Genomic DNA, 27,164 nt, shown 5'->3' with positions numbered 1-27,164 from the left:
GGCCAAGTGGCTTCTGGCTATTGCTGGTCCCAGGTGTGCAGCATCTTCCTCCTCATTCCTCCTCCTTCTCTCCCTGAGTGGCTGCTGGAGCATCAGGAATGTAACTGCAGCAGGCAATGTTATCTTCCCAAGCAGTCTGTGTCAAGAGTGGAGGTGTTCCTGTGGACTTCCAGTTGCATAAAGCTTGTCAGAGCTGGGTTTTGGCCTGGAGTTATCAGCTCGACGTTCCCTGCAGGGGGAAAACCTTTCTTTTGGGCTTGTTTGTGTGGAAGGAGGAATCCTTTACACGGAGCTCTGCAAGCCCTGAGGCTGGTCAGGCGAGGAGGAATGGCTTTACATGGCAGTGGAGGAGGGATGCCATAAATCAGATCCCACCTCCTCTCCTGCACAAGCATTCCTGGGGCAGGGAATAAACTCCAGCATCACACGGAGCAGCGTGACGCGGTGCCATCCAGGAAAAGTGTGCAGAGCCGGATTAGAAATCACTGGAGAGAGGAGAGAGATTTCCTGTGAAGCTTTGGGAAGCTGCTCAGAGTAGCTGGCTTTGTAAATTGGGTTAACTGGTATTAATCTGTGAGAATCTGCAGGTTTTCCTCCACGTGGAGACGGGTGACATTTCCAGAGCTCCGCTCTTTCTGCTTCTCCAGGCTCCCACTGAAAAGTCAGAGATAATTACTTTTCCAGGGACATAAAGGTAATAACTCTGCATTGACAGAAGATGATTAATAACCAGGCTGTTTGTATTTACAGCTGCTTCAGCCACCACTCAAACAGGACGACCTCCCAAGCAGCCCCTGGAGCTCTTTGTCCCGTGGCACTGGGAATCTGGTGCCGTGGGGAGGCCCAGGCAGGGCACCCAAGGAAAAAAAATCTTTCTGAAAGGGACTTTGGGAAGCTGCTGGCTCATCCTCTTGCTCCTAGTGCCTCACCCTAACCTCCTTCCCTGCCTGCCTTGGATCAGTGGATGGTGCAGAATGGTTATGCCCTCTTCTCTCTGCAGCAACCTTGTGAATATTAAGAGAGCTGCTGCAGCTTCTCCCATGGGTGGAAGCTGGATGAAAGCTGGATGAAAGCTGGGTGGAATCTGGATGGAGTAATAGTGCCCTACAAGTGTTGTCTGCCAGCAGCTCAGGAGGGGATGATGATCTGACTCCTCAGCGGGAGATTGCTTCCAGCCACAAAGTGGTCTGGCTCTTCCCAGCATGACCACAGACTGAGGTTGCAGCAAACAAGAGCTGTCCTGAGGCTTCATAAGCTCCACAGCTGACTCTGTGGTAGGAATGCATCACATCCCTGCTCTGGGCCTTGCTTTCCACAATACTAGGAAAGGCAGAGGAAGAGGGAACAGCTTCAGGCTGCACCAGGGGAGGTTTAGGTTGGGACTTGAGGAACAATTTCTTCCTCAGAAGGGTTGTCAAGCCCTGAAACAGGCTGCCCAGGGCAGTGCTGGAGTCCTCCTCCCTGGAGGGATTTAAAAATCTGTGTAGATGTGGTGCTGAGGGACATGGTTTGGTGGTGACCTGGCAGTGCTGGGTTAATGGGTGATCTTACAGCTCTCTTTCAACCAAAACCATTCTGTGATGTCTGCTTCAGACCCTGAGGCTGAACAGAGCTGACCCACCCAGCCCCATCCCATGGCAGGGGCGTTAGAAAGGTCCCTTCCAGCACAAACCATTCTATGATACAATGATTCTATGATCCCAGCCCCACTGCTCCACCTCCCCCCTTCCCCAGGCAGCATCACTGACCCCAGCCAAAAGCAGCCCAGCCTCTGCAGGTCCCTCAGCCAACAGTGACCCTGCCAGCAAGAAACCTCACTGCTGAGCCTGCTGCCCAAAATGCCTCCCCGAGCCATGACCCTGCCTTGGCAGGCAGTCTTCCCCTCCCCATCACCTCCAGCACAGGTTGGCAGCTGCCTCTGCCAGATCAGAGACGTTGTGGAGGCTCCTCTCTCCCCTCTCTGCTAATGGGGAAGGTTCAGGAGCTGGTGCCAAATCCTTCTCCAACAGCTGTATGTTCTCCAGCATGAGTCATCCCCACCCCGAGCTCTCAGCCTCTCCATAACAACATTCCTTCTCTCTGATCTCAGATCCTGGCTGTGATCACTCGCTGTCTAGTTGTCCTGCCTCCATCCACATGGTTCCTCCTGGCCAGGCTCTGTCCCCTCCTCAGAGAGCAGAGGAGGCTTTGCCAGGGTCTCCAGAGTTTGGACCAGGGCTGATGCAGATCCCCTCTCTCCCCCAAAGTCAAAGGAGGTGCCCAATTTCCATGAGATCCATTTCTGCTCTCTCTGAAGAGAGACAGTGACACTGATTCTTTTTCTTACTGCTTTTTGTTGTTCTGCCCCATCCAAGACTTGTCTAAGAGCAACCACCAGCCTCTCCCAGAACATCAGGGAAAGTGCTCAGAGCCTTTGGTCCTGCTGCAAGCAGATCCATCTCCTTTGGTCTTGCTGCAAGCTCCTCTCCAGAGCCTTCTTCCTCTGCCACTTCCCCTCTCTCCCTGCTGTCACTTTCATCCCCAGTGGGCTCATTTCTTTGTCTCTCCGGACACAGACAGCAGCAACACCCACCTCCTGCTCTGTGAGGAGGGGTGGAAGAGCCAGGCAGACCTCTTCCTCCTCTGCAGGAGCTTGTTCCCTGCATGGTTCACCTTGAACCCTGGAAAGCTGCAGGCAGCTGCCTGCAGCATCTTTCATCATGTTAGTGGTAGGCCCGAGGTGAGACCAACATTGCTGGGTGGCCTGCAACTGGAAAAGTGTTTTGGAGCTGGCTCCTATGTGGGGCAGTGCCAGAGCTGCTCTGGCACTGCCTGTCCCCTCCCTGCCCGTGCTGCCCCTCACTCCCAACACAGAGCTCTCGACGCTTCCCCCTCCTGCTCTTTAGCCAGCTCAGCCTGGCACAGGTACAGCCTCTGAATAGAAACCAAATTTTTCTCAAAAGCAGTAATTTCTCCTGGAGCGTGGAGTGCCCAGATGGCCTCCAGTGGCAGTGAAGGGAGACCTTGAGCACGTCACTTGAAAAAGCCAAAGTCAAACAACGCTCCGCGGGCGGTTGGGTTTGGTCACTTGCCTGGGCGGCTGGGATGAACACAGGATAGCTCCAGTCTGGCACAGCTGGAACCTTGAACCCCCTTGCCTTTCCCTGGCACTCAAGATGCTCCAAAGCCTCCCAGGTGCTGCAGGGGGTGGATGAAGAAGACCCCACACAGCATCTTCACAAGTGGGGATTTTCTTTCTCTCACCATCGCCTCACTGGATGCTGCTCCTCTGCCAAAGTCAGGTGAGGAGTCGGTGTGCTGTGCCCCATTCCTGGGTTTTCCCCTAAAACCCTTTTCCTGGGTGCAGTAACGCAGGGAACTGTGGGGTTGTGGTCCATGGGGAAAGTAAGGTCTGGGCTGGTACTCTGAGATCCACCAGGAGGATGGGGAAGGGGCAGCCAAACTTGGGGCATTTTCATTGAAGGGCTGGTAAGGATTCTCTGCCTGCAAAACCTCACTGGCCTGGGAGGACAGCTGGGCCCAGTCCCCTCAGCACTTCCCAGTGCAGTGTGGTGGTGAGAGCTGGGGTCACTGGTGCCAGAGCATCCTGATGTGACACCCGTGGATACAGCCCTGGGGGATGCTGCTTGCTGCCCTGTGATGGTAGAGATGTGGGGATGGGGATAGGAATGTGGAGATTGGGATAGGGCTGTAGGGATGGAGATGTGATGATGCAGGGCTGAGGATGCAAGATTGGGGATATGGGGAGGGGAATGGAGAGATGGAGATGTGGGGGTTGGGATGCTTGGGTAATGGGTACATAGAAATAGGGATGTGAGCATGAAGCTGTGTGTTGGAGATACGGAGCTGGAGATACAGGGACATGGAGATGGGGATGTGGGGACGAGGGTGCAGGGATGCTGGGATGGGGATGTAAGGGTAGGGATATGGGGATCCAGTACCATGATCCCTGGGGCTAATGAGAGATCTGCGTGTGTCTCTTTGGGAGGTTCAGTAGAAGGAAAAGCAAAGCACTGCACTGCAAGCCCGGCAGAATCTCCCTCTGTGCCTTGCCTGGGGGAGAAAGTGCCTCTGGATCCTGCTTTAGATGCTGTCTGCAGGGTGGGGGCTGCATCAAACGCCTCGGCTGCCAAAGTTAACTCATGGCAATGCTACCCCTCCCTGCGCCCTCACAGCTGGAAAGGGAAACTCCTGCAAGTCCAGAACTGGTGCGTACTGGACTGACTGGGAGAAATAGGATCTGCAGGGCCGGCGGAGCTGAGGGGCTGTGCTGTGGGTGAAGGGTCCCTGCACCCTGAGCATCCCCCCCGGGGTACCTGGGGGAGGTCTCAACCTGCGCAAGGGGCTTGGCGCAGCAGAGTGAGGAATCGACACGGGGCAGGGGGGGTGAACCCGGCGGCTGCCCGCGCTCCCGCCGCCGCTCCCCGGCTCCAGCCCCGCTCCCGGCCGGGAAAACCTCACCGAGCCCCGCGGAGCGATCGCAACTTTCCCACGGCCGGGAAGCGGAGCCCGCACCTCCGGGGAGGGGCAGGGGGGGACCCCGTGTCTCTGTACCCCCACCCCCTCCCCTCTCCCCGCCATCCCGGCGCTCCGCCCTCCCGCGGGGCCGCGGCCGGGGCCGGGCGGGGCGGAGAACCGGGGCCGGGCGGAACCCGCCGCCCCCCGCCCCGAGCTCCAGACGTCCCGGCGGCGGCGAGCGGGAAGCTGGGAGCGGGGAGCCGGATCCCGCTGCCTCCTGCAGCTCCATGGCCCCGGCCGCGGCGGCGGAGCCCAGCGCCCGCCGCCCCCGGGGCACTGGCACCGGCTCCGGTCCTGGTCCCGGTCCCGGTCGCGGCGGGAGGAGCACGACTCGGAGCCCCCCGGTGAGTGCGGGGCAGGGGGAGGGTAGTTTGAAGGGGAGAACAGGGGGAAGGGGAGAGAGGAATCGGCGGGTGGTGATCGACACAGGCACACGGACATACGGACACACGGACTTAAGAATACGGCACCCGTCGGGCGCGCTGAGATCAGCCCCGGGCACACCAACCCCACACTGGGGGGCACCCACGGGCAACGGAGCACCCACAGGCACGGGCACCCACAGAGACAGACACCCACGGGCATAGAGCACCCACGGACACTGGCATCCATAGACACAGGGTACCCACAAACACCAGACACTCAGACACGAAGCATACAGGGGCACGGAGCACCCATGGGTACAGGGCACCCACAGGCACAGGGCACCTATGGAGACAGAGCACCCACGGACACCCACAGGCATGGGCACGCATAGGCACTGGCACCCACAGACATGAGCACTCACAGGCACCAGCCACTACCAGGCGTGGGGCTCCCACGGGCATGAGACACCCATAGACATGGGCACCCACGGGCACAAGGTGCACAAAGGCATTGGGCAACCGCTGGTGTGAGCACCCCATGGACACAGGGCAGCTACAGGCATAGGGCACCCATGAACACAGGCATAGGCAAGGGGCACACATGGACAGTGGGCACCTGCGGACACAGGGCACCCACAGATACCAGGCATCCATGAACACTGGCACCCACGGGCACAGGGCACCTGCAGGCACAAACAGGCTCCCACAGACACCCAGAACACACAGGGACAGTCACAGACACAGGCACCCGGGCACACAGCCATGGACACACACATGCAGCCCACACAGTCTGACGTGCAGGCACCGACATGCAGGGGTGCACAGATGTGCACAGATGTGTGCTCACACTCGTGTGCAAGCCCACAGGTGGGCACACACAAGCACCCTCGCATGGCAAGGATCGGGGAGCTGGGCAGCACCCCACTGTGGGGCCGAAATCCCAGCACTTCTTGCAGCTTTCTAGTCCCTTGGCAGAGTGAGGAGCTTTTCACTGTGCAGGGTTTGGTGTAGAGCCTCGAGAGAGGGGAAGAGGATGGAAATTATCCCAGTAGCTCCTGGAGTTTGGGATTGGAAGAGTTTTTGGCATAAGGGGCACAGCTTTGCTCTGTGGAGCAGGGAATAACTACAGCGAGCTCCTGGCACACTTCCAGGTGGATTTTGATCCTGGGCATGGAATTGTGGGGTTTGCAGGGGAAAGAGGGGAGATGGGAGGTTTAAAATGCTAGAGGTGAGAGTAATCCCAGCTGGGAATATGGCTGGGAACTTCAGAGCTTGCAGCAGAGTGGGATGTGTGTCCCTGGGGTGGGACGAGATGGGTTTGTCACCCGCTGGATCACTTGTGCCATGTCTGGGAGCAGGGAGGACTTGGCAGCTCCCTCCCCACTCCTCACTGGCAGGGTTTTTTCACAGTTTGGTCCCAATTCCCTGGAAATCCCAGTTTATGGATTGGTTTTGTCCCTCCCTCCCTCTCTCTTGGCCACGAGGATTTGCATGGTGCCTGCCTGCAGCCCACATCCCCGGGTACCCTGGCACCCTGCATTGCTTCCAGGAGGCAGGAATTCTCCCAGGAAATCCCCCTGAGCTCCCCACTCCTCCTCCTCCTCCGAGGCAGCAGAAAGCTGCCATTAGAAACCCGCTCTCTGTTTAAATTTAGATGCCTGCATTAGCTTGAATTTGGATTTATTAATTATTTGCATCTGGTTCCTATCAGACAAAGTTGAGCAATGCAGATGTCCTGGTTTCAGCATCAGCGCCGAGGAGGAACTCACAACTCGGTGGTGGTTCTATTGTCTGCTTAAACAATGGCCTGTTGGGGAGCGGGAGCAGGAGCAGTCGGGAATGAGGATCCCCAGGCAGGGGTCTGACACGAGTTAAGCATCCAGCTGGCTTGCGTGGTCTGCTCGTGGCTCTGGGTGACTGCAGCTCATTTCCCAGCCGTGGAGATTAGTCTAATTAGCAGAGCAAATCTGGGTAAAGCAAGCGCCAGTAATTAGCAGTCGGTTGGATGTTTCCATGCACTTTCTTTGCCTGAGGGGCAAGAGGACTTTAGAGGATGGCCCTGTTTTGGGAGCTGGGAGAACTTTGGAGAAGTCAAGGTGAAAGGAGCTGCTGGGGGGCACTGAAGGTTCTCCTCACTCCCGGGCACTGCTGGAGATCATTTGCCCATCAGGACCTTCTGGAGGAGCTCATCAAGCAGGGAGTGGAAAGCAAAGGGACAGGCCCATCTGTGTCCTCAGCCCACCCCAGCACCATCTTTGCTTGTAGCCTGCTGTTCTGGATTGTATTGCAAGTGACAGTGGTGGCCCTGCTGGCTCCTGGCTGCTGTCTGGGATGTGTGACCTGAGAGACATGGTTCAATTGGTGACCTGGCAGCTTATGGTTGGATGGAATGATCTCAAAGGTCTTTTGCAACCTACATGATTCTGTGATTCCATAAGATGGGAATCCAGCAGAATGCAACTCGGTGTTCTTCAGCCTGGAGAAGAGAAGGCTCCAGGGAGACCTTCTGGTGGCGTTTCAGGACTGCAGGAGGACAATCAGAAAGATGGGGACAGACTTTTAAGCAGGCCCTGTTGTGACAGGACAAGGGGTGATGGTTTGAGCTAAAAGAGGGAGACTCAGACTGGAGAGAAAGAAAGAGGTTTTTTTACTCTCAGGGTTTTCCTGGCCCAGGCTGCCCAGAGAGGCAGGAGATCCCCCATCCCTGGAACTGTTCCAGGTCAGGTTGTTTGCGGCTCTGAGCAACCTGCTCTAGTTGCAGATGTCCCTGCTGACTGCTGGGAGGTTGGAAAAGATAACCTTTAAAGGCTCCTTCCCACCCAAACCATTCTGTGATTCTGTTACTTCATGATTCTTCTCCACAGCTTGGCCGAGTGTGGATCCACGCTTGGCCAGCTCCATCCATGTGGAGCGTGGATGTCTCCCTGAGCAGTGGAGGTGATTGGAAGTGAACATCTCATCCCCCCTGTCCTTTTCTTGGCCAGACTGAAGTCTTCACTGGTGTGGAGAGAGGAAGAAGGGATGTTCAGACATATGAGCCATCACCTTTGGGCAATGGGCAGAAGAAGGTCACACCTGGGGTCTTCTGCACTACAAGCCCAGTTAAAATCAGGTGTGAGACCCTCAGCCCAGGACCAGAAGATGATTGCTGCTGGGAGGGGGGATAATCCTTCCCATAATTAGCATTACTGGGTTATGTGGAAGCTTCTATGAGGGAACTTAATTAACTCTGATTGATTAACGTGTGTCCCCCGTGAAAGCTGAAGCTGGAGAGACAGATTTTGTCACCATGCTGGGAACACGCTTGTGCCAGGGTCACAGTGGGGAGGCTTTTACCCCTCAGGACTGAGCCTGGAGGAGGCTTCAAACTGGAAGCTGCTGGGGGGTGTTGGAATGGTGAGAGGGTTTTCTCCTGCTTGGAGAGACCCAGAAAGATGCCTGGTGGCTTTTTATCTTGTTACTTCTCTCTGGACATCTTTAATGTGCAGCCAAGGGGGAGGAATTCGAAGTGAACTGAGACAAATAGGAAAGGAGGAGGCACCACAGAGGCCTCAAGCCACCCCGAGCATCCAAGATGAGGGGTGCCCCCGCACTGGGACCGATCCTGCTCCACACAGTCCCCTCCCAGCCCCGTAGTGGGGGCGGCAGTGGAGGTTAGGCTGAAGCAGGGAGTTATTTTTAATCATCAGAGCGCAGTGCAGACTGTCACTACCCTTCTCCCTGCCTTCAGGTGGGTGGGAAGCCAGGAGGGCTCTTGTGGCACAGCTCAGAGCATCCTCATACCACTAAAGTCCTGGCTGCTGGGTCCCCCCTTCTCTGTGGATTGGGGTTTTTGGGGGGGCTCAGCCACCGCAGGCTTTGGCATCACTGACTTCGTCATCACAGACAACCTTGGGGCATTAGATGAAGTGGAGGAAGCTGTTCTGTGCCTTGGTGCTTTGGGGGGTGTGTGGGCTCACACATCACCCTGGCTGATGTGGCACCAAACTGAGCTTTCTTTCCCCAAGATTAGGAGAGCAGCTTTAAAGTCATAGTGATTGGGGGGGGAATGGGGAAATGTGCTTCTGTTTGCCAAGCATTTCCTGAGTGTTGGTTACACCTGGGCTGCTCCCAGTGCCACCTCCCTGGGGTGATGCTCTGCAGATGTGACCCAGGGGATGGGATGCAGGATGGGATTGTGCCATACAGCTGGAGCAGGACAGGACAGCAGTGGAAGCTCTTTCCCTGGGGAGATGCTGGGCTTTAGGTCCCTGGTGGAGTCTGTCCTGCACCAAAGCCCTTTCCAGGTGTGATCTGGGCACACTCCTGGAAGGATCACAGTATCACAGTATCACAGTAACTAAGGTTGGAAGAGACCCCAAGGATCATCAAGTCCAACCTGTTCCAACAGACCTCACAACTAGATCATAGCACCAAGCGCCACGTCCAATCTCCCCTTGAACACCTCCAGGGACGGCGACTCCACCACCTCCCTGGGCAGCCCATTCCAATGACGAATGACTCGCTCAGTGAAGAACTTTTTCCTCACCTAATGGGTGGGATAATGGGTGAAGGGGATCAAACCTGATAAACCTGCAAAGGTGGGAGGTGGCAGGTGCCCCCAAGTGTTGCCTGCACTTGGCCCTTTGGAATAGGATGGTGTTGCAGCTCTCCAGGACATCACAGAGCTGGCTGGCTGCTAGTGGCATGTGTTGTGGCACTGCCCTGATGTGGCACTGCCAGACACGATCACAGTCCCTCATCCTTTGCCTGAGGGGAGGTTTTGGGAGCAAATCTGCATTTTGATAGCCTGTGGTGTGCTGCACATCAAGCTGGCAGTGTGGGCATGGCAAGGTCAGAGCATCCCCAAGGCACCAAGGGGATAAGGGAACCCATCTGCAAGAGGGACCCTTCTCAAACTCCCCTTTACCTCCCATCCAGCTGCACTGTTCTGAGATGTGTTGGGGTGTAGTGTCAGATTTTGGGGTGTTCTGTTTGTGAAAGAGGCAGAAGAGGATTGGGGTGGGAAGGTGGTGCCAGCAACATGTCCTTGTGATAGGGGGATTAGAGAAATATTTGTGTTTATTTTAATGAAAGGGATTGGAGGCTTAACTCTGAGCCTGGCAGCAGAGCAGCTCCTTGTCCCTTTCCATCCTGCTATCAGTTTCACAGAACCATGGAATCACAGAATCCCAGCATGGTGGGATTGGAAAGGAACCCCTGGAGACCATCCAGTCCAACCCCGCTGTGAAACTAGGGTTACCCACAGCAGCTTGCCCAGGACCACAATGGCCAGGGGCAAGGTTGGAATCTCTCCAGACAAGGAGACTCCACAACCTCTCTGGGCAGCCTGCTCCAGGGCTCCAGCACCCTCATGCCAAAGAAGTTTATCCTCCCCTTCAGATGGAACCTCCTGGGTTCCAGTTTGTGCCCATTGCCCCTTGTCCTGTCTGGGCACCGCTGACAAGAGTCTGGCCCCATCCTCTTGGCCCCCATCCTTTAACTCTTGTCCTGTTGTTCCTCTCCACTGGGAATCAAAACCTCAACACTGGAGGCGTTCTGTGAACCGTGGCTGCTCTAGGGCTGGAAGGAGGTGTCCAGGAGCCCTGGGCTGCTGCTTGCCCTCACCAAGGGTCCGGGCTGCCCCTTGCCCTGGCAGCACCCCCAGCCCTGTCCTCCAGCTGAGCTGGGTCCAGCCTCGGGTGACTGCCTGTGCTCGCCGGTGGCTGCGAGCGGCGGCGCTGGATGGCAGCTCCTGGGTTTATTTTTTTCTGGTCTTTTATTTTTTTATTTTTTTTTTTTCAAAAAGAGCTTATATAACCTTGGGGATGCTATTAATAAAAATAATGGGTTTGAACTCTGGGAACAACCAACCCCAGCGATGAGCAATCGAATGCTCCAACTTCAGGAGCAGGCAGGGATCGGGCGCTGGGGGCATAAGGAGGAAGGCGCCGGGGCAGGAATGGTGTCAGAGGACCTGTGAGGGGTGAAGGGAATTCCCTGCCCTAAAGTGGGTTCCTGGCACCTGCCTGGCCCTCCTGCCTGGGATCTCCATCCCTGCACCCAGGGAAAGGGATTGGAGAGGGGAAGGAGGTCTGGATGTGGATCCTGTGGATATGAGGTGGGTGGGCAGCCTCTGGTCTGCTGCACCCTTTTTTGAAGCAGCCCAGTTCCCCCAGTTTAACTCTGTGTCCAGTACTCAGGCTGGGTACAGCAGTGTGGTAGAGCCAAGGTGAACATCACCTGGACTCAACCCAATCCCTGGGTGGGACCTGGAGGGATATTTGGGATACCCCTAGGTGCTGGCTTTGGCTCCATGAGGCTTAGCGGGGGTAAAGAAATTGGGCTTAAAGAGGCAGAACTGGGTTTAAGGAGGCAGAACTGGACTGATAGAGACAGAACTGGGTTTAAGGAGGTTTGGGTCCAAATCCAGGAGATGGTTGGTGTGTGTGTGTTCGGCATGACTCTAGGGGCTGGAACCCCTGGGTGGGGTTCAAGTTCTCCCTTTCCAGTCAGCATCAAAAATCCCTTGCTCCTCTCTTGCGGTTTAGGGAGCCCTCTTTTAATCCCTAAGTAGCCAGCAGGGTGCTTAGAGGGTTTGCTATAAAATGAAGAGAGGCTGAATCAAAGCTGGTCACTGGAGAGAGCTGGAACAGAACCTAAATCAGGGCATTTGGAAGCAAAAGACCCCCAGGCTTTGTTCAGTGCCCGGTTGTTTGCCTTCAATACCAAAATATTTAAGGACTCATTTTCCCACTCAGGGCGAGCCCTGCACTGGGTTTGTTGTGTTTCCCCCATTGCAGTGCAGGATTTATCAGCTGGTTTGGCAGGAAGGTTGAACATCCCACTCAGCAGTGGGCCGTGGGTTGGGCTGGTTTGTTTGGGACTTTATTTTTTCCCTTTAAATCTCCCTTATTCAAATTGTCACAGCTTGACAGCCTTGTGCCAGGAACACGCTGTCATCCTGCAACTCAGAGCTTTAATTCCTTCCCTCTGATGCTAATAACACCTAAAGATGATTAAGACTAGGGAGAAATTAACAAAAGCAAAGCAAAGCAAAGCCCAGCCCATAGTATCTTCTGTTTCTGCCATTGGTGGTGCTGGTTGTTGGCTCTGGGTGCTTTATTCATCTCAGGGAGTAAAATCAGAGTGGTCAACCTCCTCCTACCAGGGTGTTTCTCCTTGGGTTTGCTTTCTGGCCTTTCATTGCTGAATACCATCGAACCATGGAATTGTTTCAGTTGGAAAAGCCCTCTCAGATCATCAGATCCAACCATCAACCCAGCACCACCATGCCCACTAAACCCAGGCCCTGCAGTGCCGTGTCTACACATCCCTTGAAGACCTCCAGGAACATTCACTCTACCACTTTCCTGGGCAGCCTGTTCCAGTGCCTGACCACTCTTGGGAAAGAAATTGTTCCTCATGTCCAGCCTAAACCTCTCCTGCTGCAGCTTGAGGCCATTTCCTCATCCTACCGATGCCACCCTGCTGTCTGAATGCTTTCCTTTGGCCATTGAAGCTGCAGGGACTTTGCAGCCCCTTCCACAGCAGCCCTTGGCTGGGGGCCACCCTGCAGCAGTCCCTGCTCTCCCCAGTGGCACGTCCCTGGTTTGGGAACAGCCTGGGCAGCGTTCCCATGCTGGCAGTGTCAGGAGATGCAGCCGAGGGCACAGACACACCGTCCTGCCCTGGTTGCAAAGCCACAGCTCACGGTGCCAACCATCACTGGGCACGGAGCAGCCAGGCTGTGGGGACACAATTCCTGCCAGCAGGAAGTATTGATTTTATTTTAAAGGTGTTTTTTTGTCTGGGCTGTGCTCAGAGCATGTTTTAGCTTTGCTGTATCACAGGGCACCACTTACCCCCTGCAAACCGGTGCCAGCCCAGCTGATGCTTCCTTGCTGGACTCGTCACCAGCTGGTTTTGGCAGCAACTTTCACACCTCCTTGCCCCTCTGGGAAACAAGTTGCTGAATAGAAGGAAATCTCATGTCCTCTGCAAGGCCCCCAAGATCCCTAGGTGTGGAGATCTTGGTGTGTGAGAGGGCAGGAGCATGCAGATGCACCCAGGGGGTTGGCTTCCCCCTGAAGCAGGAGGTAGCAGCAGGTTGGGGAAAATGCCTCTTTCAGCTTAAATCTCAGGTGGGTGCTGTGTTGGTGCTTGCTCAGGCACAGGCTGGTGGGCAGCTCAAGGAGGATGGTTTGGGGTTTTAGGTCACATTTTGGAAAGTGAACAGAGCAAAGTGAGGAGCTGCATCGCTCACAGGGCTTTGTCAAACCCTTGGTTTGGGGGTGCACGTGCAGCCATGCCTCAGTTTCCCTGGTGGGCAAATAAAGAGCCCCTTCCCTCCCTGCAGTCAAGGTGAGCTGGCTGCTGCCACTTTTTGGAGATGGGGTGGAACTTGGTGACCTAGGACAGGTCATTTGGGCCCCTGGTGCCAATGATATCTCCATGCCCATGGGGCAGTTGTGTCCCTTCCATCCTCGCTGCCTTGCTCAGGGGGGTTAGGGGTAAGAGTGCTGAGGTTTTGGCAGTGCAGAGGCAGTTCCATGGCCCTTCCACCACTTGAGTGGGGAGAAAGGACAGTGGGCTGGGAGGAAGGAGAGCAAAGCTGCACTGACATGGTCCCTGACATGGTGCAGCCCATGGATTCTGTGTCCTCTGTGCTCCCAGCATCCCCATGCTCCTGGTATCCCTATGTCTTCCATGTGACTGGCATCCCCATGCTTCCAGTGTCCCTGTGATCTTTGTGCTCCTGACATCCTCATGCTCCCCATGTTCTTGGCATCCCACTGCTCTCAGTGTCCCTGTGCCTCCCATGTTCCCAGTCCCTCTGTGCTCTCAGAGTCTGCTTGCTTCTCATGCTCTTGGCAACCCTTTGTCCCAGTATTCCTGTAGTCTTCATGCTCCTGATGTCTTTATGCTCCCCATGTTCCCAGCATGCCTATGCTCCCAGTATCCATCTGCTCCTCATCCTGCCGGCATTCCCATGTTCCCATCTGGTTCCCATGCTCCTAACATCCCTGTAGTCCCAGCATCCTTTTGCTCCTGGATCCCTGTGCTCCCCACGTTCCAGTGATGTCTCTCCACCTCTTTCTCCTCCCCACCCTGCAGGAAGAGCAGCCGAGCCAGAGACGATGACAGCTGAGAGCACCAAAGCCAATGGGCCCACGCGGGAGCCAGAGGCAGGGGGCCCCAAGGCAGCGGCGCCCCCAGCCCCACCGCGGCGCCGGCGGCGTCGGCTGCGGCGCAAGTCCCCTCCGGAGGTCCAGGTGAAGGGGCAGCTCCGCATGCGCTCGCCCTCGGGAGCCTTCGTCATGGTGGGCATCTCGGTGGTCCTGGTGGGCATGACCATCGCTGTGGTGGGCTACTGGCCCCACCGGGGAGCTGGGGTGAGCGGGGCCAGCACGGGGAACAGCAGCACCTCGGGGGACGTGAGGCGGGAGGTGGCCCCGGCGAGGAGCCAGGTGCCTCACAGCGAGAAGCTGAAGCTGATCGGCCCTGTGATCATGGGCATCGGGCTCTTCATCTTCATCTGCGCCAACACCATGCTCTACGAGAACAGGGACATGGAGACCCGCCGGCTGATGCAGAAGGGGCTCTACGCCATGGCAGGGGGGCTCCCCGAGGGGGCCGTCCCTGGGGATGGGCACTGCCAGCCTGAGGAGGGCCAGCCCGTCCCCAGGGCCAACGCCGAGTGCGTGGAGGGCTGCTACCAGGTGGATCTCTCCTGCCAGCCCTGCCGCAGCCCTAGCAGCAAGTGGTCTGACTGCTATGGCCCAAACAGGCTGCAGGCCACGGCCGAGTGCCTCCGGCACCCAGCAGCATCCCCCGTGGCCTCCCTCCTCAGCCTCCGCTCCGGCACCTCCGCAGAGGCCAACCTTGGCCTCTCCTGCCACGCTGGAGCCGAGTCCTTGGTGTCCTCGGCCGTGGGCGCCTTGGCCTTGCCTGTCATCAAGCTCAATAACTGCTTGCTGGACGCGGCAGCGCGAGGGGCTGGTGCGGCAGCGGAGGGGGACGCCACCCAGCCCCTGCCTGAAGCTCCACAGCTCTCCCAGGCTCCACTCTCCACCAGCAGCAGCAAGGTGCCCCGTGGCCAGGACCGTGGCGGTGGCGGCCACGTCGTCATCAACATGGATGGCAGCTGCCCCAGCGCGGAACTGGCGATGGCAGAGCTCAGCCTCGATGCACAGCTCCACACCCCAGGACACTCCAAGTCCCTGGACCTCGGGCGGCCAGGGGTGCTGCTGGTGGCCCCCATCAAGGACCGTAAGAACCGGAGCTGGCCCCGTCTGGACCAGGTCAGCCTGGTGGGTTACACCAAACTGGAAAGCACTGGCGAGTCCTCGGACCAGCTGCTGGAGCCCTGCCAGCCCCCGAGCCGGGGCGAGCCCCGACCCAGCTCCTGGACAGTGGGGATGGAGCAGGGCTCACAGGTCTGACGTCCCGACACCCTGGGGACCATGACATCACAGTTCCCCATCCTGCCCCCAGCACCCACATCCTGGAGGGGTTTGGGGATGGTGGTTTTAAACAGATGCCAAGTGGGAGGTCCTGACCCACTGCTCCGGGAGAAGGACTCACCGAGGGTGGGATGTCCTCTTCTGGCTGTCTCTCGATGGCTTCCTGGTAGATGCCCTTGGCCTTACAAGCCCTCATCCTCGGTGTCTTCTCCAGAGGAGCCCTCGCCTTGGGACCCAACACAAACTGTGGGATGGGGACATAGGGGCAGGTGAAGCCCCACCAGCCCCTGCAGCACTTTATTTCAGCGGGGATGGGGTGGGAGGATGTTTTTGGGGGTGCTGTCCCCTTGTCCAGCCTCAACCCACCGGGAAGTTTGCTTGACCAGAGCACGTCAGCCCCAGGGGGCTATTAAATATTATCTCAATGCCATGCGGTCCTGCCTCGCCTTGGCCTCTTCCCTCTGGGATGCTTCGGGTGGGCAGCTCTAGAACTGCTGGATAGTATCAGGAGAAGGTTGAGGAGCTCAAGGTTTGGGTTTTGTTTGGTTTTGTTTTGGTTTTTTGCAGAGTAGGGACAGGGAAGGTGCCCATGGGAGATGCAGGCAGCAAGCGAGGTGCTGCTACCCACCTTCCTGCCTCCAGGCACCTGTGGGCTACAAATGGATTCAACGGGATGTGGTGGGTCCCAAAATCCATCTGCAGGTTGGGGTTTATTTGTGCTGGTTTCTGGTGGGGTGAAGGATGTGGGTCACAAGAGCATGAGGGTAGTGGGAGGATGTGATGGGGTAGAGAGGTCAGGGTGAGCACGGGGCTGTTTTTGCCCCATTAGGTCCCACCGTGGTTCTTTGGTCCCCTTTGGATGCAGAACAGGGATGAGGCTGCAGAGAGACTTTCCGCCAGCCCAGGCTGCTCAAGGCATCATCCATCCTCGCCTTGAACACCTCCAGGGAGGGAACATCCCTGGGCAACCTGTTCCAATGTCTCCCCACCCTCACTGTAAAGAATTTCTTCCTAATTTCCAGTCTCAACTCCCCTCTTCCAGCTCAAAGCCATTGTCTCTCATCCTGTCACTACAAACCCTTGTAGAAAGTCCCTCCCCAGCTCTCCTGTAGCCCAGGAGACTGGAAGCAGAGATGGGGCTGGGACTGGCACTCTGGGAGTGTCCCTGAGGATTGGCTGGGAGTGATCCCAGCCCTTGGCTCAGCTCTGTACTGGGCTGGTGAATCTCACAATTCTTCAGGCACAGGTTCAATGCAATAAACAGCAACAGCAGAAAGTCAGCAGCAGGGGCTGCCCCGCAGCAGCATCCCAGGGGATGTGCCAGGAGCTTGTTTTTAGCCCAAAATAACTTAACCAGCTGCAGCCAGAGCTGAGGCCAGGCCCTGGGCCACAATTCTGAAACCAGCAGCAAGGAATTGGAACCCAAAATGCCACTGGGAGCTGCTTTGGGGGTGGGAGCTTTTGCTTTAGTTTTTCCCCTTAATCTTCTGGTTGAGGCTCAGCCTGACCTCCAGAAGCAGCTGGAACCCAGTGTGGCAGACCATGAGGGATAAGAGGAGAATCTGCTTGAAACATCTCCTGAGTGGACCATGCACCCACTCCAGCATCCTCCTCCAGCCCCTGTATCCTCCCATTGCCCAGGCCACCCCAGGCAGTGTGGATGGGGCTCCAAGCTCACTGCTGGGACATGTCTGTCCCCAGTAGAGGTTGTGAACCACCTCTGACCACCTACATGGAGCCAGAGCTAAAAACCATGCAGCAAAAATGGGACAGTCAGAGCTAGCCCAGAGAAACATCCCCCAAGGAACAAAAAAGTGGTGATAGAGAGAGGATTGGAGCAGCCACACCAAAACGCAGCAGATCCCCTTTGCAAGGCATTCAGACCCCAGTCTCAGAGCCCAACAGCTGCAGCCACGCTTGGACAGATCAGCTGCAGCTGGGGGATGGTTGCTCCAACCCCACACCTGATGCTGCTCAACCCATTGAGTCCACCAAGCTGTAGCTCTTCCTCCTCCTGTTCCCACAGCAAGGGAAGCTACAGGCTCTGCCTGCCCTGTGGGTCCTTCAAGATTTAAAGTCCCTGGGAAGGAGAGGACTCTGCCTTTGGTATGTGCTTGTGGTACAGACATGGAAGGAACTCGGGTGAGAGCTCTCTGCTGTGAATCTCCTTCCCAAGGTACTGGGATGATGAAGTGCTGGGGCTGAGCTTGGGGCTGTTGTGATGCATGAGGAACCTTGTGTGTGGAGATGAGGAGCCTTAAGTGGGGCTGATGGAGGGTGATGGGGTGTGGATGTACTCCCTGGGGCTCTCAAGCCTTGTGACCTTCTGGTGAGGTGTGGAAGGTGCTGCTGTTGGGTGCTTTAGTTCAAAATAAGGAAATCAGAGGAGTGCCTCTTTGCATTAATGAGCCAGCACTGAGCCAAAGATGCACATCTTGGTGCTTCCCAACACCTAAAGGAAACAGAACAGGGCTGGAGTTGGGCTGGGCTCAGAGGTTATTGCTTAATATTTCTTTTGCTTTATTTTCTGACTTCTGTGGGGTTTGAGGTGTCCTGCAGAGGCTCACTGGCTCTGCATGCTTCTCCTGCTGCAGAAATGGGCTGAGCGAGGTGGAAATGGTCCTCCTGGAACTGGTTCTGAGTGGGATGGTTTGAGCTGAGCTCCCTAAACAGAGTCCCACATCAGCTGTTATCAGGATCCATGCTATGTCCTGGCAGCTGAGTGCTGGGCTGTGGCTGGAGCCCACAGCGGAGAACAGGGAACAAACCAGGGGAAGGAAAGGATACAGGGATAATGTGGTGTGTCTGGTGTGTTAACTGGGTTCTGGGAATCCATCACTACCCAGGAAAACTCTCACCTTGAGCAGCTTGGTAGGACATTGGTGTTGGGGGGAGCAGGGGGAAGCTTATGTCTTCAAGGTTTAGCCCTATGGAGGCAGAACAGCGAGCAGAGCAGGAACATCCCAACATCCCTGGGGACCCAGCCAGCTCTGGAACCTGCACCAGCCTCTGTGTCCCACAGATCTTTCAGCCTTTTCTCTTCACAGAGATGCTCCTGTCCCCACAGCATCTTCATATCCCTTAGACATTCTTTGCTTCCAGCCCTGTTTATCCCAGACCCCACCCTGTGCTCTTCTATCCAGAAGTGATGTAGCCAGCCCCACTCCTTGCCTGGCCCCTGCACCCATTCCATTCCCCTTGGGACCCTGAGAGTAGCCCTGGCCTTGGGGCTGATACTCCTGGAACATGACTGGCTCTGCCCAAGCCCCTGACATGAGAGGAACAACCTAAAAATAACCCAAGCTGGAACAAGCTGATGTTGGAATGAGAATGTTCTCCTCTTCCCAGTCTTGGGTCAGGGTCTGGGGTGGAGACCTGAGGAAGGACCAGGGATGGTGATGAAGGGAAATGGCTTTTGTGTCTCTTTCCCAAAGGATGGGACCTCTGAGACAGAGCTTTTGCCTTTGGTGTGGAATTTAGGGGCTGGAGCTGGCATGGAGCCACTCGGGAGCCTGGTCTTGGCCCCCTGGGACCCTGCAGGCTGCTGCTGCCTTCTGCTGGAGTTGGGACAAAGGGTTTGGGTTTTATTCTTTCTTTATTTGCATCTCTCCAGATTGCCATGGTGTTTGTTTACCTAATATTTTCCCTTGCTTGTAGCCAGGCAAAAAAGCTGCAAGGCTCCAGGCTTGGCAGGGTGCAGTGTGGGGAGGGGGGAAACTGAGGCACAGGGAGTAACAGGAAGGATGAGAGCTGAGCCCCCTCCTGCTCTGGCTGTGAGGGGGGAATGGGGTGAAGGCATCTTGTGCTTGGGACACTCAGCCCCAGGGAGGCTCTAAGGGAGGGGTCTTTAAGGAAAAGCCTTTCCAGTTTTGGTGATCTGCTGGTTGATGGCCTCAGGGCTTGGTGGCAGAGCAAAGGCTCCTGGTGAGCATCAGTGGCTGGTGTTTGCTGTCCCTGTGCTTGTCCCCATGGGGAATAAGCTGCAGACAGATGTCCCCTGGGCATTAGAGGTGGGGCTCACGTCCCTTTGCTGTGGGTGTCCTTGTGTCTGCCATGGCAATGATCCTGCCCAGCAAGGCATCCTGGCTTGCTTGGGTAGACCATGAGTGACCAGGCTTGTGTCTGGCCTCGATGGGCTGCGACCCCCCAGGGGAGGGCGCCAGGCGGTGGGGATAGGCATCAGCTCATCTCCCCTCACTGCAGGCTGCCCTGGTGCAGGGCTCCTAGGGCTGGTGGGGTTTCTGCCGGGACACACTGCTGGAGTCTGCATACCCCAGAACATGGTGCTTCCCTCTATCACCAGCGAGCAGAGCTGATGAAGAGCTGGGAGCTCTGGGAATGGGCTGGGAGCCACCTCTGCTGTGGGGCAGCTCACTGGAGCCAGGCAGGGCTTGGAGGTCACAGAATCCTGCCGTGGGGGGGGTTGGAAGGGACTTCTGGAGCTCATCCAGTTCAACCCCCCTGCAAAGCAGGGTCACCCACAGCAGCTTGCCCAGGATCAAAATGTCCAGGTGGGTTTGGAATCCATCTAGAGAAGGAGACTCCACAACCTCTCTGGGCAACCTGCGCCAGGGCTCCAGCACCGTCACGCCAGTTTCTCCTTAAGTTACAAGTGAAACCTTCTGAGTTCCAGTTTGTGCCCATTGCCCTTTGTCCTGTCACAGGGCACCACTGACAAGAGCCTGGCCCCAGCCTCTTGCCCTCCACCCTTCAGCTCTTGCTGATCATTGCTAGATCCCCTCTGGGGCTGCTATCCTCCAGGCTCTTCAGCCTTTCCTTCTCACAGAAATGGTCCAGGCCCCTCAGCATCTTTGTAGATGCTCCTTGGGTGACATTAAATCATTCAGAAAGTGATGCCTTGGCCCCTGGTTGCTGAGTAGGAGGTGGCTGACACCCCATAGTGCAGCTGAGCAGAGCAATGAAGCCATTTCTCAGCTGCTTGGCCCCCAAAACACTGTCTTTGGGGCTGCAGTTTGTGGCTCAGCACAGCAGAGCTTCATCTGAAGGACCTGGCAGCTCGACAAGCCCCAGCTCCCTGGGACAGGCTTCCTTTATTTTTATATTTATTTAAAGTGTCTTTTGGTGTGACCCTGATGGGGTTGGCCACAGGCAGGAGCCCGGGGCTGTGACATCCCACGCTCCTGGTCCCAGCTCTGTCCCTCTGCGCACCGCCGGCGGTAAATCCTGTGGCTGGGATGTGGTAGGGAAAAGCAGCTCCAGCTGTGGCTCTTTCCCAGCCATCCAGGGCTGAGCTCTCTGGCTCCTTGTGGGATTTTTGCTTCACAGGACTGAGATTTAGTACTTGGAGCTGCTTGAAAGGCAGCACCCGAGGGCAGGGTGACAGCAGGAGGCAGCAGCTCCCCTCTGCAGCCCCGTGAATTGGTGTTGCTTTTACCGTGTGAGTCTAGACTTGTGCTGTGTAACCCTTCCCCTTCCCTTCTGCTGGGGAAACTGGGGGGTGGGATGGTGGAACTGCAGCCAGCCCCTTCCCATGATGATGCGCTTCCCATCCCATTCCCAGTCCCCTGCTGCCCTAACCGGGCCAACTGGCTTGTGTCCTTTCAGGCCAGGGGCCAAGGTGCTCCCTCAGCTTTCTCTTGGCTATTTCTGTCCCTGCTGAAGCTGCTGCAGCCAGAAAAAAAATTAGATGGGACCAAAAAAAACAACTGAAAAGAGCTGGGTTAGCTCTCTGCCCTGCTCCAGTAGCATTCACTTGGGGTTGGGCAGCAGGTGGGGAGCAGAAACCCTCATCTGAGCTCACTTCAAACTCAGGAACTCAAAGGGAGATTTGATACCAAGGGATGATGCTTTAGGGAGAACAGAGAATCACACTGTATTGGAAGGGACCCTCGAAGGTCGTCTAGCCCAACGCCCCTGCAGTAAGCAGAGAAATCCCCAGCTAGATCAGGTTGCCTTGACTCCATCAAACCCAACTTTGAATGTCTCCAGGGGTGGAGTCTCCACCACCTCCCTGAGCAACCTGTTCTAATATTTCACTACCCTGATGGTAAAGAGCTTCCTTTTGATGTCCAACCTAAGCTTACCCTGCTTTGGTTTAAAACCATTGCCCCTTGTCTTAGTGCTACCAACCCTTGTAAACAGTCCCTCCCCATGGGCTCTGGGGCTCCCTTTTGGCCCTTTCTGGCTGCTGTGGCCCCACTCACTGGGAGCTGTTTAAAGCCTCTGAAGCCACCAAGAGTGGCAGAGTCAGGAAGAGCTCCAGCAGTCACAGCATACGGTGGCACAGCCAGCACCAGCTCTGCTGGGGATACCCTTGGGTCTGGCTTGGAGAAAGCCCATTTCCATGAAGCCAGGCTGGGAACAGAGACCTGGAGGAAGGTGAGATGGGGGAAAAAAGCTGCAAGGGTGGGGAAAGAGTTTTGTTTGAAAATGTATTTGGAAAATGCAATACCCAACACTGAGGTCTGGCTAAATGCTCCAGCAGCTTTCCCTTTGTTTCACTATGAAAGTCCAAAAGAACAGCTCCCATCCCTGGTCCATGGAGAAAGCTCTGCCCCTTTTCAAGGCTGCTGTGTTTTTGAGAATGAAGAGGTGTGACTGCCTTGCCCTGGACAGTTCACAACTGCCCTAGAAATAACTTTACAAAGCTCCTTCACAGTCTCAACTAAATTCTTTATTGTTTTTTACAAGTTTCATCTCTGAGGCTGGGACACCAGGACCTTTCCAGGTGAGTTGTGAAATGAGCAAGCTCAGCCAACCACAGTTCATGAGAAGCAGAACGTGGTCAGTCCACTGCTCACAGATCTCTGCTGGGTCAGTGATTGGCAAGCGCAGTCCTCGTCCCAGTCTAATGGAGGAGGAGAACAGGAGCTCCTTGCCTTCCTCTCTATAAAAACATTCATTCATATATAAATAGCTTCCATATAATGTATCTTACACAATCAAGGCGTGCTCTGGGTGAATTGGTGGAGTGGGAAGAGCTGGGAACATTCATATAAATAGACCTTCCTTAGTTGGTTTGTCCCTAGAAATGACACAGCAACGCCAGGAGCCAAGGAGTGGCAAAGCCAGCAGAGGTGGAAGGGATGCAGCAGCCCCACCATGGCCCTGAGGATGGGGAAAATCAGAGAATGGAGCTGGTTGGAAGAGACCTCAAAGATCATCCAGTCCAACCCTAGACCCAGCACTGAAGGGTCAACACTAAACCATGTCCCTAAGCACCAGGTCCACACAGTGCTTGAACACCCCCAAGGATGGTGACTCCACCACTGCCCTGGGCAGACCATGCCAAGGGTTGAGAACTCCTTCAGTGAAGAAATCTTTCCTGACATCCAGCCCAAACTTCCTCTGGCAGAGCTTGTAACCTTTTCCTCTAGACCTGAAGCTGCTGATGCTTGTAACTCATCTTCTCCTCAGGCTGTTGCTGCTCCTGGCCAGCTCCTGGAGGTCAGTGGCCATGTCAGCTGGGGAGGGTCAGCAGGGCTGGAACTCCCACTGTGGGGTCACCCAGAGGGGTGACAGCAGTGGTGAGCTGAGGCTCAGTGCAAGGGATGAGCTTGTCTGCACCAAGCTCTGGGCAGTGCTATCACCATGAAGAGGCAATGATTTCTTTAAAGTACTCAGGGAGAAGCAAGGACTTAGAAAGGGGAAGTATGAGAATGAACAACTTGGAAACAGCCACCCAGAGTCCAGGGGAAGAATAAGCTCTGGGTTATTGTTGCCTGTGGCTCCTTAAAAAGAGATGTCTGCAGCCACTGTGAGCACATCCTTTTGGACAGGAGAACCAGCTCTCTTGTGCCAGCAAGTTTCTTGCCCTAGAAAACCCCTGCTCGGGGTGTTTTGTCCTGCTCACTGTACCCAGGACACCCACAGGGCACCCAGGGCCAAGCTTCAGCCTCACACCCAATTCCACTAAATCCTCCTGATGGCCAAGTGCTTGTTGGTGTTGTGAACAGACTCAACTTCACACTGGATTCCTCTGGTGAAGCTCAGAAAGCCTCTTAACAACCCAGAGCACTCACTGACTCCTCCAGGAGCTGCTACAGGGTGAGAAGGAAGGGCTGAGTGGCAAAAAAAAAAAGGCTCAATTCCCAGAAAAGGGACTGTGCCAGAGGGGTGCTCAGCACAACAGGCATTGAAGGTGAGCATTACTCGGCTAAGTTGAGGACAGCAGGGACACAGAGGTGTTGGAGGCTCTGTGCCACACAGAGTAAGGAAGGAAAGAACTGCTCAGGCATCAGCAGGAATCTCTGAACTGCAGCTGTGGAGGCTTGGACTCCTCAGATTCCCCAAGGAGGATGCTCTGTACCCAGAGCATCGCAGGAGAGGACCACATGCCCAGAGCAGCCTGAGAAGCAGCAACCAGCATGGGAGGGCTGGAGGCTGGGAAGGACCCACAGCCAACAAGGCTCCAACAAAGCAAACCTCCAGCAGCTCCAGCATTTTCAGCAGTCTCTAATCAATACTGACAGCTTGATTAAAATTGCACCTGAATGGGAGAGGCTCCAACAGCTCCAGTGTAGTTCCAAGGCTGGTTCTGCAGCTGAACAGCGAATGGTTGCTGCCTGAGCTCAGTGCAGTGACTTCTGAAACGTTATTCCAATTCAAACTAGCAGAGAAGATTTGATTGCCTTTTTCTCCCCATCCTCAACTGAGGAGCAGCAGCAAAGCACTCCATGCCCTTAGCTACCAATGTGCCACACTATATTTATACAAAGAAAATAAATCACACATTCCAAGTGTACTAAAGTGTTCACAAGTGTCTGGACAGACTTTACAACGCTTGGCTTTTTTTTTTTCTCCCCATGGAAATACTGGAAGGAGAAATCTGGCCATGATCAGAGCGTTTCCATGCAGCTCAGCGAGCACCAGCAGGAGCTCAGGCCTGATGCTGTGGAAGGAAGAGCATCCAGCCCCACAAAAGATGTTTTCTGGTCATCCCTGCCCTGCTGGAGCTGGCCCCAGTGCTCCGTGAGCTCAGCTTAAAGATGCAACCACTAATCTTGGTATTTCCTTCCAGCGAGGTGGTCACAAAGCCAGACAAAGCCCACAGCTTGGAGCCGGTGTGGAAGAGGGGTGGGGGCTTCTTCCACAAGGTTTGACTCCATCACAACCAGCAACACCTCCTAAGGTACCTCCTTCTTCAGTCTCTCCAAACACTGTTCCAAACCTAGGAAGGGTTGTCTAAAGGGTTTTTAATTCACTGGTAGCAGGATATATGCTCTGGTCTATGGATAATGTGTTTAGCTTTAACTAGCACTGAGGGGAAGAAGGAAAAAAAAACCCAACCCATGACTTACAAAAGAAACCAACCAAGCAAACAAAACCCACCCCCACCCCCCCAAAAAAGGCAAAAATCAACCCTGAACTGAAAAATCCTGAACGCCAGTAAGTGGAAAACTAGGAAACTGAACAAAGACTATTAATCAGTTAGTGTGAATGCTGCCTAAGCCTGCCCTGATGGCATTCAGACACCTTAAACACGATTCCAGGGGCTTTGGGATTTAATGGCAGCTAGAAAACACCAAGGGGCAGCTGGCAGAAACTTACCTACCGAGGCACAAACAGCTGCCATGACACCTACCGAGGCACAGGCGGTCGTGATGATACCTAGCGAGGCGCAGGCAGATGCTATGGCATCTACCGAGGCACAGGAGGCCGCCATGACATCTACCGAGGCATAAACGGCAGCCATGACCGCTACCGAGGCTAAAAGGCAGCCATGACATCTGCCAAGGCGCAAACGGCAGCCATGACAGCTACCGAGGCTAAAAGGCAGCCATGACATCTGCCAAGGCGCAAACGGCAGCCATGACAGCTACCGAGGCTAAAAGGCAGCCATGACATCTGCCAAGGCGCAAACGGCAGCCATGACAGCTACCGAGGCACAAACGACAGCCGTGACATCTGCCAAGGCGCAAACGGCAGCCATGACAGCTACCGAGGCACAAACGACAGCCGTGACATCTGCCAAGGCGCAAACGGCAGCCATGACAGCTACCGAGGCATAGAGGGCAGCCATGACAGCTACCAAGGGGCATTTCCTGTGTCATTTCCTGCAGGGGAAAGTCCCCGGTTTGGGCTGTCAGCTCCAAATGAGGATGAGATAAAAGGTGGGGAAAGAGAAGTGGGGGCTTTTGAAAGTGGTTGCCTATCTGCAAGAGATCTTCCTCTTGGAACACATTAAAAAAAAAGGGTTTTAGTGATTCTAAAGACAATGATAATAGAATGATAATAGAATAGTTTGGGTTGGAAGAGACCTTCAAAGGTTACCCAGTCCAACACCCCTGTGGTCAGCAGGGACATCCTCCACTAGATCAGGCTGCTCAGGGCCTTGTCGAGCCTGACCTTGAATATCTCCAGGGGTGTGGCCTCAGCTACCTCCCTGCACAGCCTGTTCCAGTGTTCCACCACCCTCATGGTGCAGAACTTGTCTCTCACAGCCAGTCGAGGGTTCCCCACATTCCTCACTCTTGCAGTTCGTCACTTGTGATCCTAACTTCACTGCTGGGAAAACTGGGAGTGCATCCACGTTACCCTGAAAGCCTTTCGGACACACTGCTGCTGTTTGTGCCTCTAGTTATCTAGCTGGCAACTGGGAGTTAGGCAAATACAGTAGAAAATAAAAATCAATTGTACACATGAAGTGCACATTATTGATGAGTAGGGATGAAAAGGTCTTGGTTTTCAGAGTATTTCCACAACTGAATGATTTCCATGGCTAGCCCTGAGCTAACAAACTGCAATATAGACATTGAAGTTTGGGGGATGTTTTGCAGCAAAGCCACCATGGATGAAAAGCCAATGAGGTAGCTTCTAGGCCAGGAAGAAAGGCAAGCATCACTAACTGTTCAGTTACTAAACATTGAATGCTGCTATGACAGTTTGTGTAGAGAGTCGCATCTGCAACCCAGAATCCTAGCCACAGAATGATTTGGGTTGGAATAGACCTCCAAACACCACCTAGTCCAATCCCCACTGCACTGAGCAGGGACATCCTCTACTAGATCAGGCTGTCAGAGCTCTGTTGAGCCTGACCTTGAATATCTCCAAGGATGGGGCCTCAATGACTTCCCTGGGCAACCTGTTCCAGTGTTCCACCACCCTCATGGTGCAGAACTTGTTCCTCACATCCAGTCTATATCTCCCCTTCTCTCATTTCAGGTACTGGAAGGCTACTATTGCATCTCCCTGGAGCCTTCTCCGGGCTGAACAACCCCAGATCCTTCAGCTTGTCCTCAGAGGAGAGGTGCTCCAGCCCCCCAGTCATCTTCATGGCTCTCTTTTGGACCCACTCCATCAAATCCATGTCCTTCCTGTGTTGAGGTCTCCAGGTGAGGTCCTACCAGAGCAGAGTCTGGATTAAGGAATAGAGCAGCATGGCATTATCACAGGAGCTCAAACTAATTTCCCCTCCCAAGTTGTTGTCATTTGCCTGAAATACCATTTGAAATGAAATAATGCATCTCAGAACATTATCTGCAGATCATGACATGTTCATCTTAACATTTTCAGGACAAGCAGATCCTCAGCCACCATAGTTCAGTCTCACTGAACCCCTGATGATTTTCAAACAGAGCTTCAACATCTTTGCAGGAGGCATGGTTGGGGGGCAGGGGGAGGGGGTGTCTGTGGTCCCCTTCAAAGGACCTAGAATTTTTTTCACCAACAGCAGAAAAATGTTTAGAAAGCTACTTTAAGTACTCAGTGGAAGAGATGTGTGTTTAGAAACCTGCTTGAAGTACTTAATAGAGCTGCTGGGCTGTGGGCTGCGAGCTCACCAGAATGATCGAATACTTCCAGACGAGCTGTTATTTAACTCTGAAATCGGACGTGACCTATTGACTGAGCCTCAGCATCAACATTGAAAAAGGAT

General features: G+C 55.0%; 1 protein-coding gene across 1 annotated transcript; it reads left to right on the top strand.

Annotated features, from left to right (window-relative positions):
* The first annotated feature begins 4,672 nt into the window (after nucleotides 1-4,672).
* TMEM200B (transmembrane protein 200B) lies at nucleotides 4,673-15,753 on the top strand. The gene is made up of 2 exons (XM_054171046.1): nucleotides 4,673-4,862; nucleotides 13,980-15,753. Exon 2 carries the CDS (start codon nucleotides 14,003-14,005, stop codon nucleotides 15,305-15,307), a length of 1,305 nt encoding a protein of 434 aa, XP_054027021.1. The 5' UTR covers nucleotides 4,673-4,862; nucleotides 13,980-14,002; the 3' UTR covers nucleotides 15,308-15,753.
* The last annotated feature ends 11,411 nt before the right edge of the window (nucleotides 15,754-27,164 follow it).

The sequence above is a fragment of the Dryobates pubescens genome, chromosome 20 (assembly GCF_014839835.1).
Source record: "Dryobates pubescens isolate bDryPub1 chromosome 20, bDryPub1.pri, whole genome shotgun sequence".
Taxonomy (NCBI): Eukaryota; Metazoa; Chordata; class Aves; order Piciformes; family Picidae; genus Dryobates; species Dryobates pubescens.
The sequence above is the reverse complement of the archived record's forward strand: the minus strand, read 5'-3'. Positions and strand labels throughout refer to the sequence as shown.